The sequence below is a fragment of the Oryzias latipes genome, chromosome 7, assembly GCF_002234675.1.
Source record: "Oryzias latipes chromosome 7, ASM223467v1".
Classification (NCBI taxonomy): Eukaryota; Metazoa; Chordata; class Actinopteri; order Beloniformes; family Adrianichthyidae; genus Oryzias; species Oryzias latipes.
Window position 1 is genome coordinate 2,347,312 of NC_019865.2, and position 13,092 is coordinate 2,360,403.

The 13,092-nt window shown below is 41.2% G+C and overlaps 1 protein-coding gene across 5 annotated transcripts in view; it reads left to right on the top strand.

The window, feature by feature from the left end:
• The window catches only part of LOC101160162 (MICOS complex subunit mic25a-like), a 66,040-nt gene extending 60,180 nt beyond the window's left edge, over positions 1-5,860 (top strand). For 4 of the 5 annotated variants that reach the window (XR_002873500.1, XR_002873501.1, XM_023956340.1 and 1 more), the window contains one exon: positions 5,334-5,860. Coding sequence is in view for 3 of the 5 variants with exons in the window: in XM_023956340.1 (XP_023812108.1) it covers positions 5,334-5,357 (24 nt within the window). In the remaining 2 variants the exon portion in view is untranslated. The remainder of the gene's footprint in view (positions 1-5,333) is intronic. The other variant, XM_023956341.1, reaches the window with a different exon arrangement.
• The last annotated feature ends 7,232 nt before the right edge of the window (positions 5,861-13,092 follow it).

Sequence of the window (13,092 nt, forward strand, 5' to 3'; positions counted from 1 at the left end):
TGCATCACATTTAACAAATCCTTACCTAGAGAAAAGTTAAATCTGTATCATAAATCAACAATAGGAAGATGCAGGATTTCTAAGTAGCTTTAGAAAAACCCTTGAGGTGGATCTATTGAGCTCCTTGTGAAGGAGACCTTGCTAACTTCACCCTAAAGACCCCGACCTTTGGTATATTCCATCCTCAAACCAGTAATCTCTTCTACTGTAAAATGTTTGAGGGGTGAACGACAGAAAAATGGAAGGACCAAGAACAGTTGAGCTCTGTGGATCAGCCTGCTCTCTGATTCTCTGAGTGGATTTACTGCATCTGGAGTAAACTGCTAAACTGTGTTTGGAGGATGAGCCCAGTCAGATCCGCTTACACTTGTTCTGGAAGCACAGATCCTTGCAGCCTGTGTGTCTGTGAGCACCGACTGCATGGCAGCTCCTGTAACACTTCCTGCTGCTTTCAAAATAAAAGCAGTGCATCAAGATAAAGTTACCAAACCAATAAAAGAAAAACAGTGTTCCGTTTAGAAAAAGTACTAAATCAAAAAGGAATGTTTAGAACTAAAATACATTGACAGCAAAGTTGTTAAGCTAATGTGAATCATGTTTTTATCTATTTATATTTTTAAATTGGATAGTTTTAGTCCAACGTTTTGCTGCTCGTCTAAAAGCACCAAGCTAAAGCCTAAGCGTGTGCATGTAGCTTCCATTTGCCTTACCAATACTTCATAAAGCATTTACCACACACACAACAACGGTTCGTTCCATTTTCACTGCATTCTTTGAGGTGGGCTCAGGGGAACTGCAACACACACCTGCGCTGCATTGAAGATGTGGCCCCACCTCTTTATGACCTTCCGCGGACTCGGACTTCCCAAAACCCAGCAGAACCCGAACGTGTCGACCCGTGTTCTGAGACTTAAACTCAACAAAAAGGAGAAAACGTCTGACTCTTGTACAGTAAAAATCCCACGGTTGTATCTTGCACTGGCTGAGATAACAGATCTGCTTTGCAAATTCCGGGTTTAACTAAAACAGTTTTTAGTGATCTGAACCAAGTTTACAAAATAACTCATCTTTCTGTTTTTACTGGATCTGTGCATTGTTGTATCCACCGTCTTAGATACTTTTCACAGGAATGTTTTACGATCAATAAAGTTTTGAAGCAGCAGTCGTCCTCTCTGTTCACTCCTGCTCCAGCAGAGCAGCTCTTTCGTCTCCATTCATCCTGACAGACTCGCCAAGATTCACTTGCTTGCATTGAGAGATTCACAGGTTTATCTCAAAGGTTTACACGTTTTTCCTCTTCATATCTTATCATCCTACAACAAAACAGTCAATCCGGCCAACGCTGAACAGGGTTTAGACCCGATTTCAGCAGCAGAAAATCCACCAACTGCAACTGAGACTACAAAACTGAGAATTCTAATAAAATAATGTAACCGTCCATACTGACACAGTGAAATAAAGTATATATGTCAAATGATTTCAATGTATTTACATTGGAACAGAATTCTCTAACTGTCAAAAGTCTGTTTTTCCTCATTATTCACCTTGAGGGATCCATTTAAAAAAATGGCAGCTATCATAAAGTTTCCCAATAGGATTTTATTTTTTATAATTATTGTTTTAAATGTTAATATTTATAAAGTGATATCAGAGACGTACCAGAAGAATAACTTTATATGCACAAAAAGTGAAACGCATCAACAGTAAAGTAAGCCGAGTTGTCAAGAGAAACTTTTAAGACTTTTATGTTTGTGGCTATCCATTAAACCAGTTCTTTGCTTATCTTCTCTCTCGCACTCCTCCACCATCGGTTAATTTATAAAATAATAATAACACAAGTTCTTTTTTATTTTGTTTTAACCAACCGTCAGCATTACTTTGTTAGTGTTTGGCAGAGAGGAAAAGACGGGAAACAGAGCTGAAGGTAGCAGAGATGAAGATGCTGATGAGAGTCTTTGGGAGTGACCGGGAGGGATCAGGAATAAGGACGACAGAGGGACATAAAGTCAGAGAGGTTTTCCAAAACAAACATCATCTTGCCTTCCTTCGGAAAGAACAAATTACTTAAAGCTAAACAGTATCTGTTTGAGGAGATTTGGAGACTTTTTATCAGCCATATTAACAATGTAGACCTGCAGGTCATGTCACAGAGCCATCAGTGTGTAACTGTAGTCTGTATTGATGTACAGTCCCTTTGTAATCCCATGTGCATTTTTGTGATAATTGTGGCAGAAAAAGTTGCAGTTGTTTTTTAATAAAAGTTAAGTTAGATTTCCGTAATAATTTTCAACTAAATTATTTGAATTTTTACCCTGGTAGTTATTTTTCCTTCCAGTTTAACATGCAATTTTATGTAACCTGAAAAAAACAAAACAAATGTATTCTTTCCAAATATATATTTATTTTTTAAATATTTTTTTCAGTGTTAGAGTAAAGACAACTGTAATTTTTGAACAATATGATCACAATATGTTTGATACATTTTACACAAAAAAACTAACATTATGTTGATGTTTTCTGTTGCTACAAAAAAAGTTAGCATGCTGAAGTTTTATTAGTTTTTCATTTTTCTTAATTAAAAAGGAAGGATTTGAAAAATTAAAACAAAATGTTTTATTTCAATTTAGTTTAATTGTGTCTGTTGGCCACTTCACCTTCATCCTGTTTCTTAAATGTTACTTCTATTTAAGCTTAACTTTTCATTTCTCAAAAGTGACTGAAGTCTGAAAGTGAATTCATCCTTCAATCCAGACGTTCTTAGAAAAGTGTTTCAGCTAGAAAGATGACTTGGACCAAACTCTGGGATGTTTGGCTGTTAGGGGCGGCCGTGGTGCAGCGGTAGGGCGGTCGACCCATGATCGTAAGATTGCAGGTTCGATTCCCGCCTTGCACGCCCATGAGTCGAAGTGTCCTTGGGCAAGAGACTGAACCCCACCTTGCCTCTGGTGGTAGGCGGGCGCCTGTGTTTGGCAGCGGGCGCCTGTGTTTGGCAGCGGAGCCGCCACCAGTGTGTGAATGTGTGTGTGACTGGGTGAATGGGTCTGTGACTGTAAAGCGCTTTGTCCTTGTAGGAAGAAAGGCGCTATATAAGTATACGCCATTTAAGAAACACAAACCTGGAAGGAGAACGAAACTGTTGACGTCTGATTTCATCAAGAAGATTTATAAACTGTTTGATGTGTGTACGTTGTGGTTTCAAGACGTTCAAGGGGGAAAACTCTTTGTACGCTGAGACGCTGTCACTTTAACCTGATGCATCATGGGAGATGTAGTGCCAAACTGCCGCAGATGCTAGACAGACTAGCGTCTCTGAGCTTCAATGATTTGTTCACTTGTTCCACGGTCTGACACCGGATTCTGTGGAAAGCTACAATCAACTCAACTCAACTTTATTTATATAGCACTTTCATACAACAGTAGTTGAGACAAAGTGCTGAAGACAATAGTAAAAAACATTAAAACATGTTAAGGGGGGGGGGGGGGGGACACAGAGGGAGATAAAACTATAGAAAACAGTAAACAGTTAGAAAAACAGTGGTCTCATATTGGGCTAAAAGCCAAGGCATAAAAATGGGTTTTTAAACGGGTTTAAAAACCCGTTTAAAAAACCGCTAAAGACGAGTTTTAGCTGGTATTTTTGTTGGAACTGAGAGACTTTATGTGCAGAATCAGAACAAGGAAGTGAAGACTTTAACCACTTCTGATTGGTCAGACTGATGACGTAGGATTAAGCCTCCAAGAGTGATTGGTGGAGACAGTTAAAAGGGCGGGACTTTTCCGAAAACAGCTAAAGCTGCGGCTAAATCGCGGTACCGTCATTCTTATCAAAATGTCTATAACAGAATCAAATAAACACAAAGAAAAAAGTATTTTATGATCTTTCATATTCCTAACTACTCAGTGTTTTATCAGAGCCTGTTTGGATGAACACAGAGCTGAAATCCTGGAGATGGGAAAGGTTTTTAGATCACGGAACGGGTCACAGCACATGTTCCACATTTGAAATCTCGGTCTTTCATGATTCATGCATGATGTATGAAGTGTTTTTTGTGTTAGTTGAATAAAGTTCATAGTGTCTGTATTGTTAAATGACATCTTAGCTTCTTCTTTTATCAGACACGTAGTGTTTTTTCACATAACTGACATGTTTCGACGGACGTCTTCATCGGTGTGTGACGTAGAGAAAGATGAGACGACGCGTGTGTTTCTTGCGTTCGTCATTCGTCGTTTTGCTAGAATTTATGTGAATTTGGTTTAGAGCTGCTCAAAATTTTAAGACGGCTGAGAATGACACAGTTTCTCCGAATTTTACGTACTTTATGCGCAACTGTTACGTACATGTAACGCAGTTGAACATAATTTTTGTGAGATACATACTCAAAATGTCTGTCTTTCCACGACCGTTCCGTGATATGTGCGTTTACGACGCACATATCACATTCAAATTACAGAATTGATGCACGAATCACTAATGAATTGCATATAAACAGCACAGTAATCACACGGTTCATGTCCTATGTTGGTTTACGTGTTTTTTGCGTGGTTTATTCGTATTACGTCTGGTTTTAACGTCGTTCATTTGGGACACATCTGTGAAAATTTCACGTAAAGACCAAAACGTTTCTCACTTTTTCTACATGTGTAGAGAAAGTCATCTATGCAATATGTTCCAAATGTATGCAGTGGCCGTGTGACACGGCTTTATCAAACAATTCAACAGATTTCTGATTTCTTTTGTTTAGGCGTTCCATGACTCCAGCCTACACGCGTTTTAAGTTGAAAGGTTGCTGTAATATTTTCCAGCCCTCTGATGAAAGAAGCCCCTCATTGTGATTTATCAATGTTTTTGTAGTTTTTTTTCTACGTGTGTTTATGTTGAACAAAATGTTCAGTGCCTCCCCTTTATGTCAGAGAAATACAATTGCAACTGTGGCGATAGCTCTGTTGAGATGATCAAGTCCTTTGAAGGTTGTGGGGGAAAAAGTCAAACTAATGGTTAGAAAAAAGTCGGTTACAGTCGTCTGGAAAATAATTTTTACGGACGGAAACACATTTGATTGTCACATGAAATAATCTCATAAACATTGTCTTGATTTTAAGGCCCTGTCATTTGTTTTATTGCGATGTCATCTGAAAAAACCTAGGGGTCAGCAGGTTCCCTCCTCTCCGTTTCTGAGATAATCTCTAACATTACCGAATATGACCTTTCTTAAGTGGTCAGTTTAAGACGGCAAATTGCAGGTTTTAAAGGTAAATTCTTTGCACTTAGGAGGATCTGAAAGGGCAGTGAAATGGTGCAGTTGGTCTAAATTCTGCTTTTCCTTTTGTCTTAGAGTCTGCCGGTCAGCCGCGGATGAAGATGGAGAAGAAAAGGGTAAAATCTTTGTTTAACCAAGACTTCAGTTAAGGCACTAAAAGCAGCTTTTTTGCTGTAATTCGCTGTTTAAATAGTATTAAAGTTAATTTGCTGTTAGCATGCTGTGCTTTTTGAAAAAAGAAAAAAAATCCTTGAAGCTGTTGTGCGAATTCCTGTGTTATTCCATGAATCTGCACTGCTACATTTTTCAGGGAAACTGCAAAAAGAAAAAAGAAAACACTGCAAACGAATTAGTCTTCTGCTGAGTGTGAAGATTTAGTTTACGTCCAAACCGCTGCTGCTTTTGAAAAAAAGAAGAAAAAAGGAACGAATGCAAAGACCTCACAGACGAAGAAGTAATTCACCTTTACTTCTTATGACTTTTGCTGTTTTATCTATTTTTTCTGCAACAAGAAAGGAATACACTCTGGTGATCATGATTGCATCTTTATGTTATCAGAAGTGTTACTGAAGTTTTATTAAAACATTCATACCCGCTGACAATCTGGTGTTTTCTGTTCAACCTGCTCATTTTCTTTGCATTTATTCTTTTCCATTTCCTATGAAACAAATAACCCCCCATTTAAGATTCCTTTACTAGTTTCAAGGTGATGATGTCTTAAAAAAAAGGATGCTTTAAAGTCTGTTTGTCTGTGTATTTAAACATGCTCAGCCTAAAGTTCAGCATCATAATTGATCTAAAATGTTTGTTCTGTCACATTCTTTCAGCCACTGGATACAAATCTCTTGAAGAAGTATTAAATGCATGTAGAAAGCATAAGGGCGCTTTGGAAAAGGCAGAGTAAAGGTTTTGTCAGCATCATCGTGGACAGGTGACACTGATCTCACCTGGATTCCAAATCCAGCAGCGATTGTGTGTGACCTCTTCTCACCATTCTCTAAACATCAGGAGTAGCACAAGATTTATTTCTATTTCCATTAGAACTTTACGGAAGAGTTTGTCATAAACTGCATCAGTATCGAATTACATAAATGCCAAAAATTGAAAGGGCGTAAAGACAACTAAGCGGGCGTATTTAGAAACTGCGTGAGTGAACCCTAAAACTGTGATGGCGCAATTCTAACCAAGCGACCCCGTATTTTACAACTGAACGGCTGAAATCCTAACTGAGCAGTGATCTTGTTCGGTCAGTTCTCTTTTGCGCCCTCACCTGGATTTACGCTCAGTGTTAAGGGGGCGTTTTTGTCACTTCTGGGCAGGAACCTTTCTGGTTGATCTGATTGGCTGAAATTTGCATGCCAAGTAGCGGGGCGGGACTTTCATTTTGGGGCTTTAATAGAAAAGGAACGGCGGCTGTAACGTGGATTAAAAGCATTAAAACGGTTAAAAAAATGCAGTTAATTTCACATGAGAAAACTTACAGCACAAATAAACCCGCTGCACTTTTTTACCTTAGTTTTGGGTCGTTGGTTAATGTTTTAATCCGCGTTACATCCGCGTTTTTTTTTCTATGATTGCCTCCAACAGGGGGGGGGGGGCAAGTTTGACACAAAGAGCCGACATTTCTAACTGTGATAGTCAACCACACCACACACTGACCTGCCAGACACACACACAATTAAAGCCATTTTATTTCTCATAACCCCCTCCTCTCCTTACAACAGCGCTGGATTAAACAGAGCCGTTTCAGTTCTGAGTGTTTTTTCTGTATTTAACGTTAACACACATACCGGTGAAACATGCATGCTGGTGTGTGTTTAAAAAAGGCAGCGAGCGCAAACTGAGTTGGTAGTGATTTATTTTTTCAGTCATCAATCAGCATTTAAAATCCATCAAAGTCTTCATCTTCTGCATCTGAAACAGCTGGACTACATCTATATCAGACACGCCGACTTCCCTTTCCTCATCAGAGTCCGTCTCTGTGCTATGCGGCTCCAAAGAACAGTGAAAGCAGACACCTCAGGCCAAGTTTAAGTCCTGCAGTCCCAAAGTGTGGCGTAACTCGCCGGTGCTGCGTCCCGATAAGGGGGGGGGGGGAGGATGGACAGCGTTTCATTGTCATCTGCTGGAAGTAGCAGCGCTGAGCCTCGAGTCGATCTTCCAACACAGGCCTTTCCTTTTCCGCGAAAACACAGCAGCTGCTGCGTCTTCTTGTCGGAGTTGGTTTTCCAGCGTCCTCTCTTCCGAACCATGGATTCATTATTTTAAATTCTCTGGCAGCTGAGGTTCGATAAGTTAGAAAGATCTCCACAGATTCAGACTTCCTGCTTTAATAACTCTTCTGATCAACGTTCAAATATGTCAGCAAATATCTAAATCCTTTCGTATTAACACAGAGAGTGAACTACAAATGCATTTCTGAAGAAAAAAGATCGTTTTTTTTGCCTTTTAATCAGAATTGTTCGCTTTAAGCTGTGAATGCAGACGTGCAGCAGCCGGCTGTTAAGGGACCGTCAACAAAGTGCGACCTCTGTGAACTGTGAAACACCACTGTGTAAAAATCAATAATCTTACAAAAAAAAAACATAAAATTATTATAAAGCATATTTTTGTTACAATACATATTTTGTAGGAAATTCCATCTTGATTTTATCTTGTTGCATATACTTTTACAAATTGTAATATATATGAATCATGACTAAAGTTATCAGTAACTTGACATGACCTTATTGTCATACTAAAATAAAGAATGTCAATACTTCACTATGTTTATTTATAGGAATTTTTCATATTTACAAATGGATCAGATGTGGTCAAAAATCCTGAATAGCTCTGAAGGTGCCAGAATTTTCTTTTGCATAATCTTTATTTTAGTAGGAAAATAAGGTCATGATTAGTCAGTACAGGAGGTTTTGTGTCAGTAACTACAGCATCTTCAAAGCTATTGAGCATTTTTGACCAAATCTGATCAATATTTAAATATGAAAAATTCCTAACAATAAACTACGTGAATTATGACATAATCTTTATTGCAGTAGGACAATAAGGTCATGATTAGTCAGTACAGGAGGTTTGGTGACAGAAGCTTTAGTATCTTCAGAGCTATTTAGCATTTATTTTATGATTCATGTCTCTATTACATTTTTAAAACTATAAGCAATAAAATGGAGGTTGACTTTCTAACAAAATTTAGTATAATAAATAATAATGTAGCATGACTATGCTGACGAGTCTTCATTACCAGTTCATATAAATATAGACATTTATTCGCTTTTTGAAAGTTCACTGATTTTTACAGAATGGTGTTTCACAGAGGTGGCACTTTGTTGACGGTCCCTTGGCAGCCGGCTCGCTGCATGTGTGCATTTACACCTCGAGACGAACAATTCTGATTAAAAGGGGAAAAAAAACGATCTTTTTTCTTCAGAAATGCATTTGCGGTTCACTCTGTGTTAATACAAAATGATTGAGATACTTGCTGACACATTTGAAAGTTTATCAGAGGAGTTATTGAAGCAGGAAGTCCGAATCTGTGAAGATCTAACTTAACCGAACTGCAGCCGCTCTATTCCCGTGTTCCTCCGCGTAGCTGATAGCTTGCAGTTTAAACTATGCCTCATAATCGTGTCTCTTTGCATTTCCAGGGTTTCCAAAGTGAAGTTGTTCTGCATTATTCACATATCTGCTCCTTTGTACTATTGGGGGGTGTCTTCTATCACGTCCTCTCCTCTCTCTGTACTGTTCTCATGCTGTTCTCTCCTAGATCCTCTTTACTGAAGTCACACAATAACACATTAGGGCCGCTCTGTACATTTTGGAGAAAATGGAAGACTTTCACCTTATGGTTGTGAAAGTACTGAATATAGAAAATATGATAAAAGGCACAGAGCGACATGCAGCTCAAGAGCCGCCTGTTAACCCCCCCCGCACTGAAAAATGAAGGTCCCGCCCCTCTGTCTCGCCGATAGGCCATGCAAATTTCAGCCAATCAGATCAACCAGAAAGGTTCCTGCCCCAAAAGTGACAAAAACGCCCCCTTAACACTGAGCGTAAATCCACATGAGCGCGCAAAAAGGAACTGACCGCGCAGGATCACTTCTCAGTTAGAATTGCGCCTGCGCGGTTTTAAGGTTCACTCACCCAGTTCCTAAATACGCCCGCTTAGTTGTCTTTACGCCCTTTCAATTTATGGCAGATTTGTAATTCCATACATCAGCTGTGCTTTTTTTTTGGTTAAATGTCTTTAATGTTTTTAGGCCTCTGCAAGGCTCCTGAGTTCCAACTGGGTTTTGTCACTCGGGTTTTGATGTGTGAACAAAAACCAGCAGAAATCCTACAGACAACTCTTCAAAGTTTGTCATTTTCTACCCCGAGTCTCTGCTCCTGACGGAGGCATTTGGACGGAGCTCGTCTCCCTGTCGTTTCTGAGCCAGGAAGTGTTGCGACATGTTTGACGACTTTGCGAGGATTTGCACAGCATGCATGAGAATTTACAGGTTCCAGTCACACGGCGCTGCCACTCCAAGCTGTTGTGTGACCCTGTCAGCGAATGGCAGGCTGCACTCCGCCTCTTTGGAGGCAGCAGCAGTGATTTCTCCTCCTTTGACCACCAACAGAGGAACACTGGCCGGACTCTAAAGTCCACAATGTGTTCAAAGAAACAGTTTGGCATTTAAACGAGGAATTTGTGGCTGTTTTTCCGGCTGTAAATGTTCACTTTGAGCCATACTAAGACGCGCCCAGGTGTGCAGTGATGCTCCTGATTGGCCTAATGTAATAAATCGGACTGAAGTGGGCGCATTTCGCTGCAATTCTCTCTGAGACAGAGCTTCAAAAAGCTGCAGAGGAGCCGCGGTAATTGGCTCGGAGCGCAGAGTTGAGCCGGCCATCCTCCGCTGCAATGCACCTCTCTCTCACACACACTTTCATTTAGGCACTTGCGGCCAATCTTAATAAAAGAAACAACGTGGAGGAAGAGGAGATATGGGGGGATGCGGTCACGCAGATGTTGCCACGGTAACGGCAGAGAACTCAGGCTTGGGGGAGCAGCAGGTTAGAAAAGGAGAAGTGACGAAGACATCCGGCGCATTCAAATGCGTCCTGACTCTCTCCCTGTTGATCTTGTGTCATACCCAATTACCACTGCAGCGTGGGGGGAGGGAGGGACGGAGGGAGGGGGCGCGGGGATGCAGGAGGCTCGGCGGGGGCTGCGTGGAGAATACTGAAGAGAAAGAGGAGCGCTCAGGTGTCTGCGTGAGCCTTTCACAAAGATGCTGAACGTGTGCGAGTGTCAAGGTGAACACCCACGCCTGTCATTACTCGTTAACTAGGTGAAGGTTGCGGCAAAAAATATCTTCATCCGCGGCTTCAGGATTTCTGAGGCATGTCGGAGTTTGAGCACAAAAAAAAAAAAAACATACTAGCTTCAGGGTAAAAACCAATGTTTTTAATGAACTTGAAACCGGAATACACTTAATGCCGTGGTCGCACGCCCCCTTATGGGTCAACAGGTGTCGCGGTTTATGGGTTGTACAGGCCTGTGGAGGGTCGTAGAGTGAAGTAGCTGCATCTTAATGCCGTATTCGCACCGAACACGATCTGCGTCCAGAAATGCTCTCATAATAAACTTGATGCTCCGCACACATGTAGGAAGGTTCTAGCCTCATCGCTACATGCAAGCATTGACTGTAAATCTCATTGCATGGAAGACACGGAGGATGTTCAGAGAGCATTTATTTTGAAGAGCTCTACACAAGCATCAGTTGTATTCAAGTCTCCGTGTCTAGTTTAGATTTAGATCCTTCAGGAACTCTCCCAGCTCGGTGAGCTTCAGCGTCTACTGCAGGAGCTGCATCTAAACTTTCAGCAGTACTGCCGTCTCTCTGTGCTCCAGTTTGACGACTTGCTGTCCCGTTGTAGGTACCAAAACCGCTTGGCCTGCAACTTCCGTTGGGGGTCCTGGGACCAATGCTGACGTCACATTATGTGATTGGCTGTCCGTTGGTCCGATGATGTGTCAGATAGTGATTGGTCTGGACAAATTACCATACTACCATAGAAGAAGACATTATGAAGTCTGTTGTAAACAAACAGAGCTCCGACACAGAGCGACATTGTCTTCTAAACGTGCCTTTATTATTGTTATGATTATTACTGAATGCATGTTAGCTTATAGTTTATAGTGCTTTATTATTGGCAGAACAGACCTGGAAGAACAACATTTAGCCGTGCTACCAACATTTTCAGCCGCGGCTGAACTTAAACTAGAACAACAAGGAGATTGTGGCAAAATGTCTTTATACAAATTACAAAGAATAATGTCAGACACAATTTATGAGGGAAAATAACTTTAGGTTACAAAATGGAACGTGAAATGAAAATTTGTAGAGCCCGAGCAAATGTCGACGCTACGTAGTTTGTCCAAGTGGGGCTACCGTAGTGTGACGTTACCTTCAGTCGAAATGACCCCGAACGGAAGGTCCAGGCCGAACGGTTATGTGACCTACACCGTATTATTCTGAAGAAGGAAAAAAATAAGAATAGAATTAGAGGAACTTTTTTTTACGACGGAAATATTTTCTTTTCACGAGATTAAGGTGGAAGTGAGCGTACAGAGCAGCAAGTGAACGCCACGCAGCAGCAGAGCAGACCCACTAAACTTGAACAGGAGAGCTGAATGTTTATTGATAACGTATCAAATGTTTGGAAGCTCATTTGTTTGATTTATGATTTATTAATGTTTTATTTATTGTTTGGAGGTTTGCAGGATCTCTGCAGCTCGTTGATGAAGACGTCGGTGTCCCTGCAGATGTCCACTTCCATCCTTTCTTCCTCCACCAAAGACAAGATCTCTACGTCTGTGTGACGCTTCCGTCTGAGGAGGAGGAGCACTTTTTTGGCGTTCTAATGCTATTATAATGCTAAAACTTAGTCGTACTTTTTATTACTTTCTGCATACCAAAAAAAAAAGGTTCCTGAGGAGAACGATCAGTTTCTCCTCTACTTGGACTCCACCCTCTGATCATGTCATCATCATGTCATGGGCCGAAATCCCCGATTGGTTGACGCAATGCTTTTCTTTGCCAAAGATCCGATTTTTGAATTCTAATTCTAATTTATTGGGGGCTATGAAGCCCATTTCCAGCCACAACAGCGAAAGTGCACAGCTTGGCAGACTGACCTGCCGCGCCCAAAGCTCAAATCACGCCGCAGACGCATCTGATCGTGTCTGTACATTGACTTAACATTTAAACCGGATGCTCCTGACATGAAAATCCTGGGGGCAACACAGGTGTGTCTTGCGGTTCCCTTGAGGCATCTTAAGGGACGTCATCAAATGGAACGGGCCATAGTCGTTCATCCTCTAAGTGTATCATAAAGTATTCGAAAGGCCAAAGTACAAGCACTTATGGCGTACAGGTGATGCTGCACAACGGTTTCTTTACGCCTCACGCTAGTCATTAGTAATGCATACGCACCTGCTTACTGGCCGGACGCACCGGGAGTGCACGTGATCCATGAGCGCCCGTAGGACGTCCACACTAACTACACTCTGTCTAATTTCCTCATTCCTAACAGTCAGGCTGCAGCAAAGAGCGGGAGGGGGGGGGGGGGGGGTGTTGAAAAAATTACCAATCTGTACGATACGCCTACATCTCACGTGTTGTAGAAGTATTCACATGCCAGCAGGAAAAAAAAAAGTATGAACATTTCTTCTCAACAAACTCACTAATCTTAAATCCTAAATCTTAAAGTTTTATGGGGGCCTCTGTGACCCGCAGAAGTTTGACCATTTCTCATCCGTACCCGTCCGTAAGAACAGCTGGGACGGAGG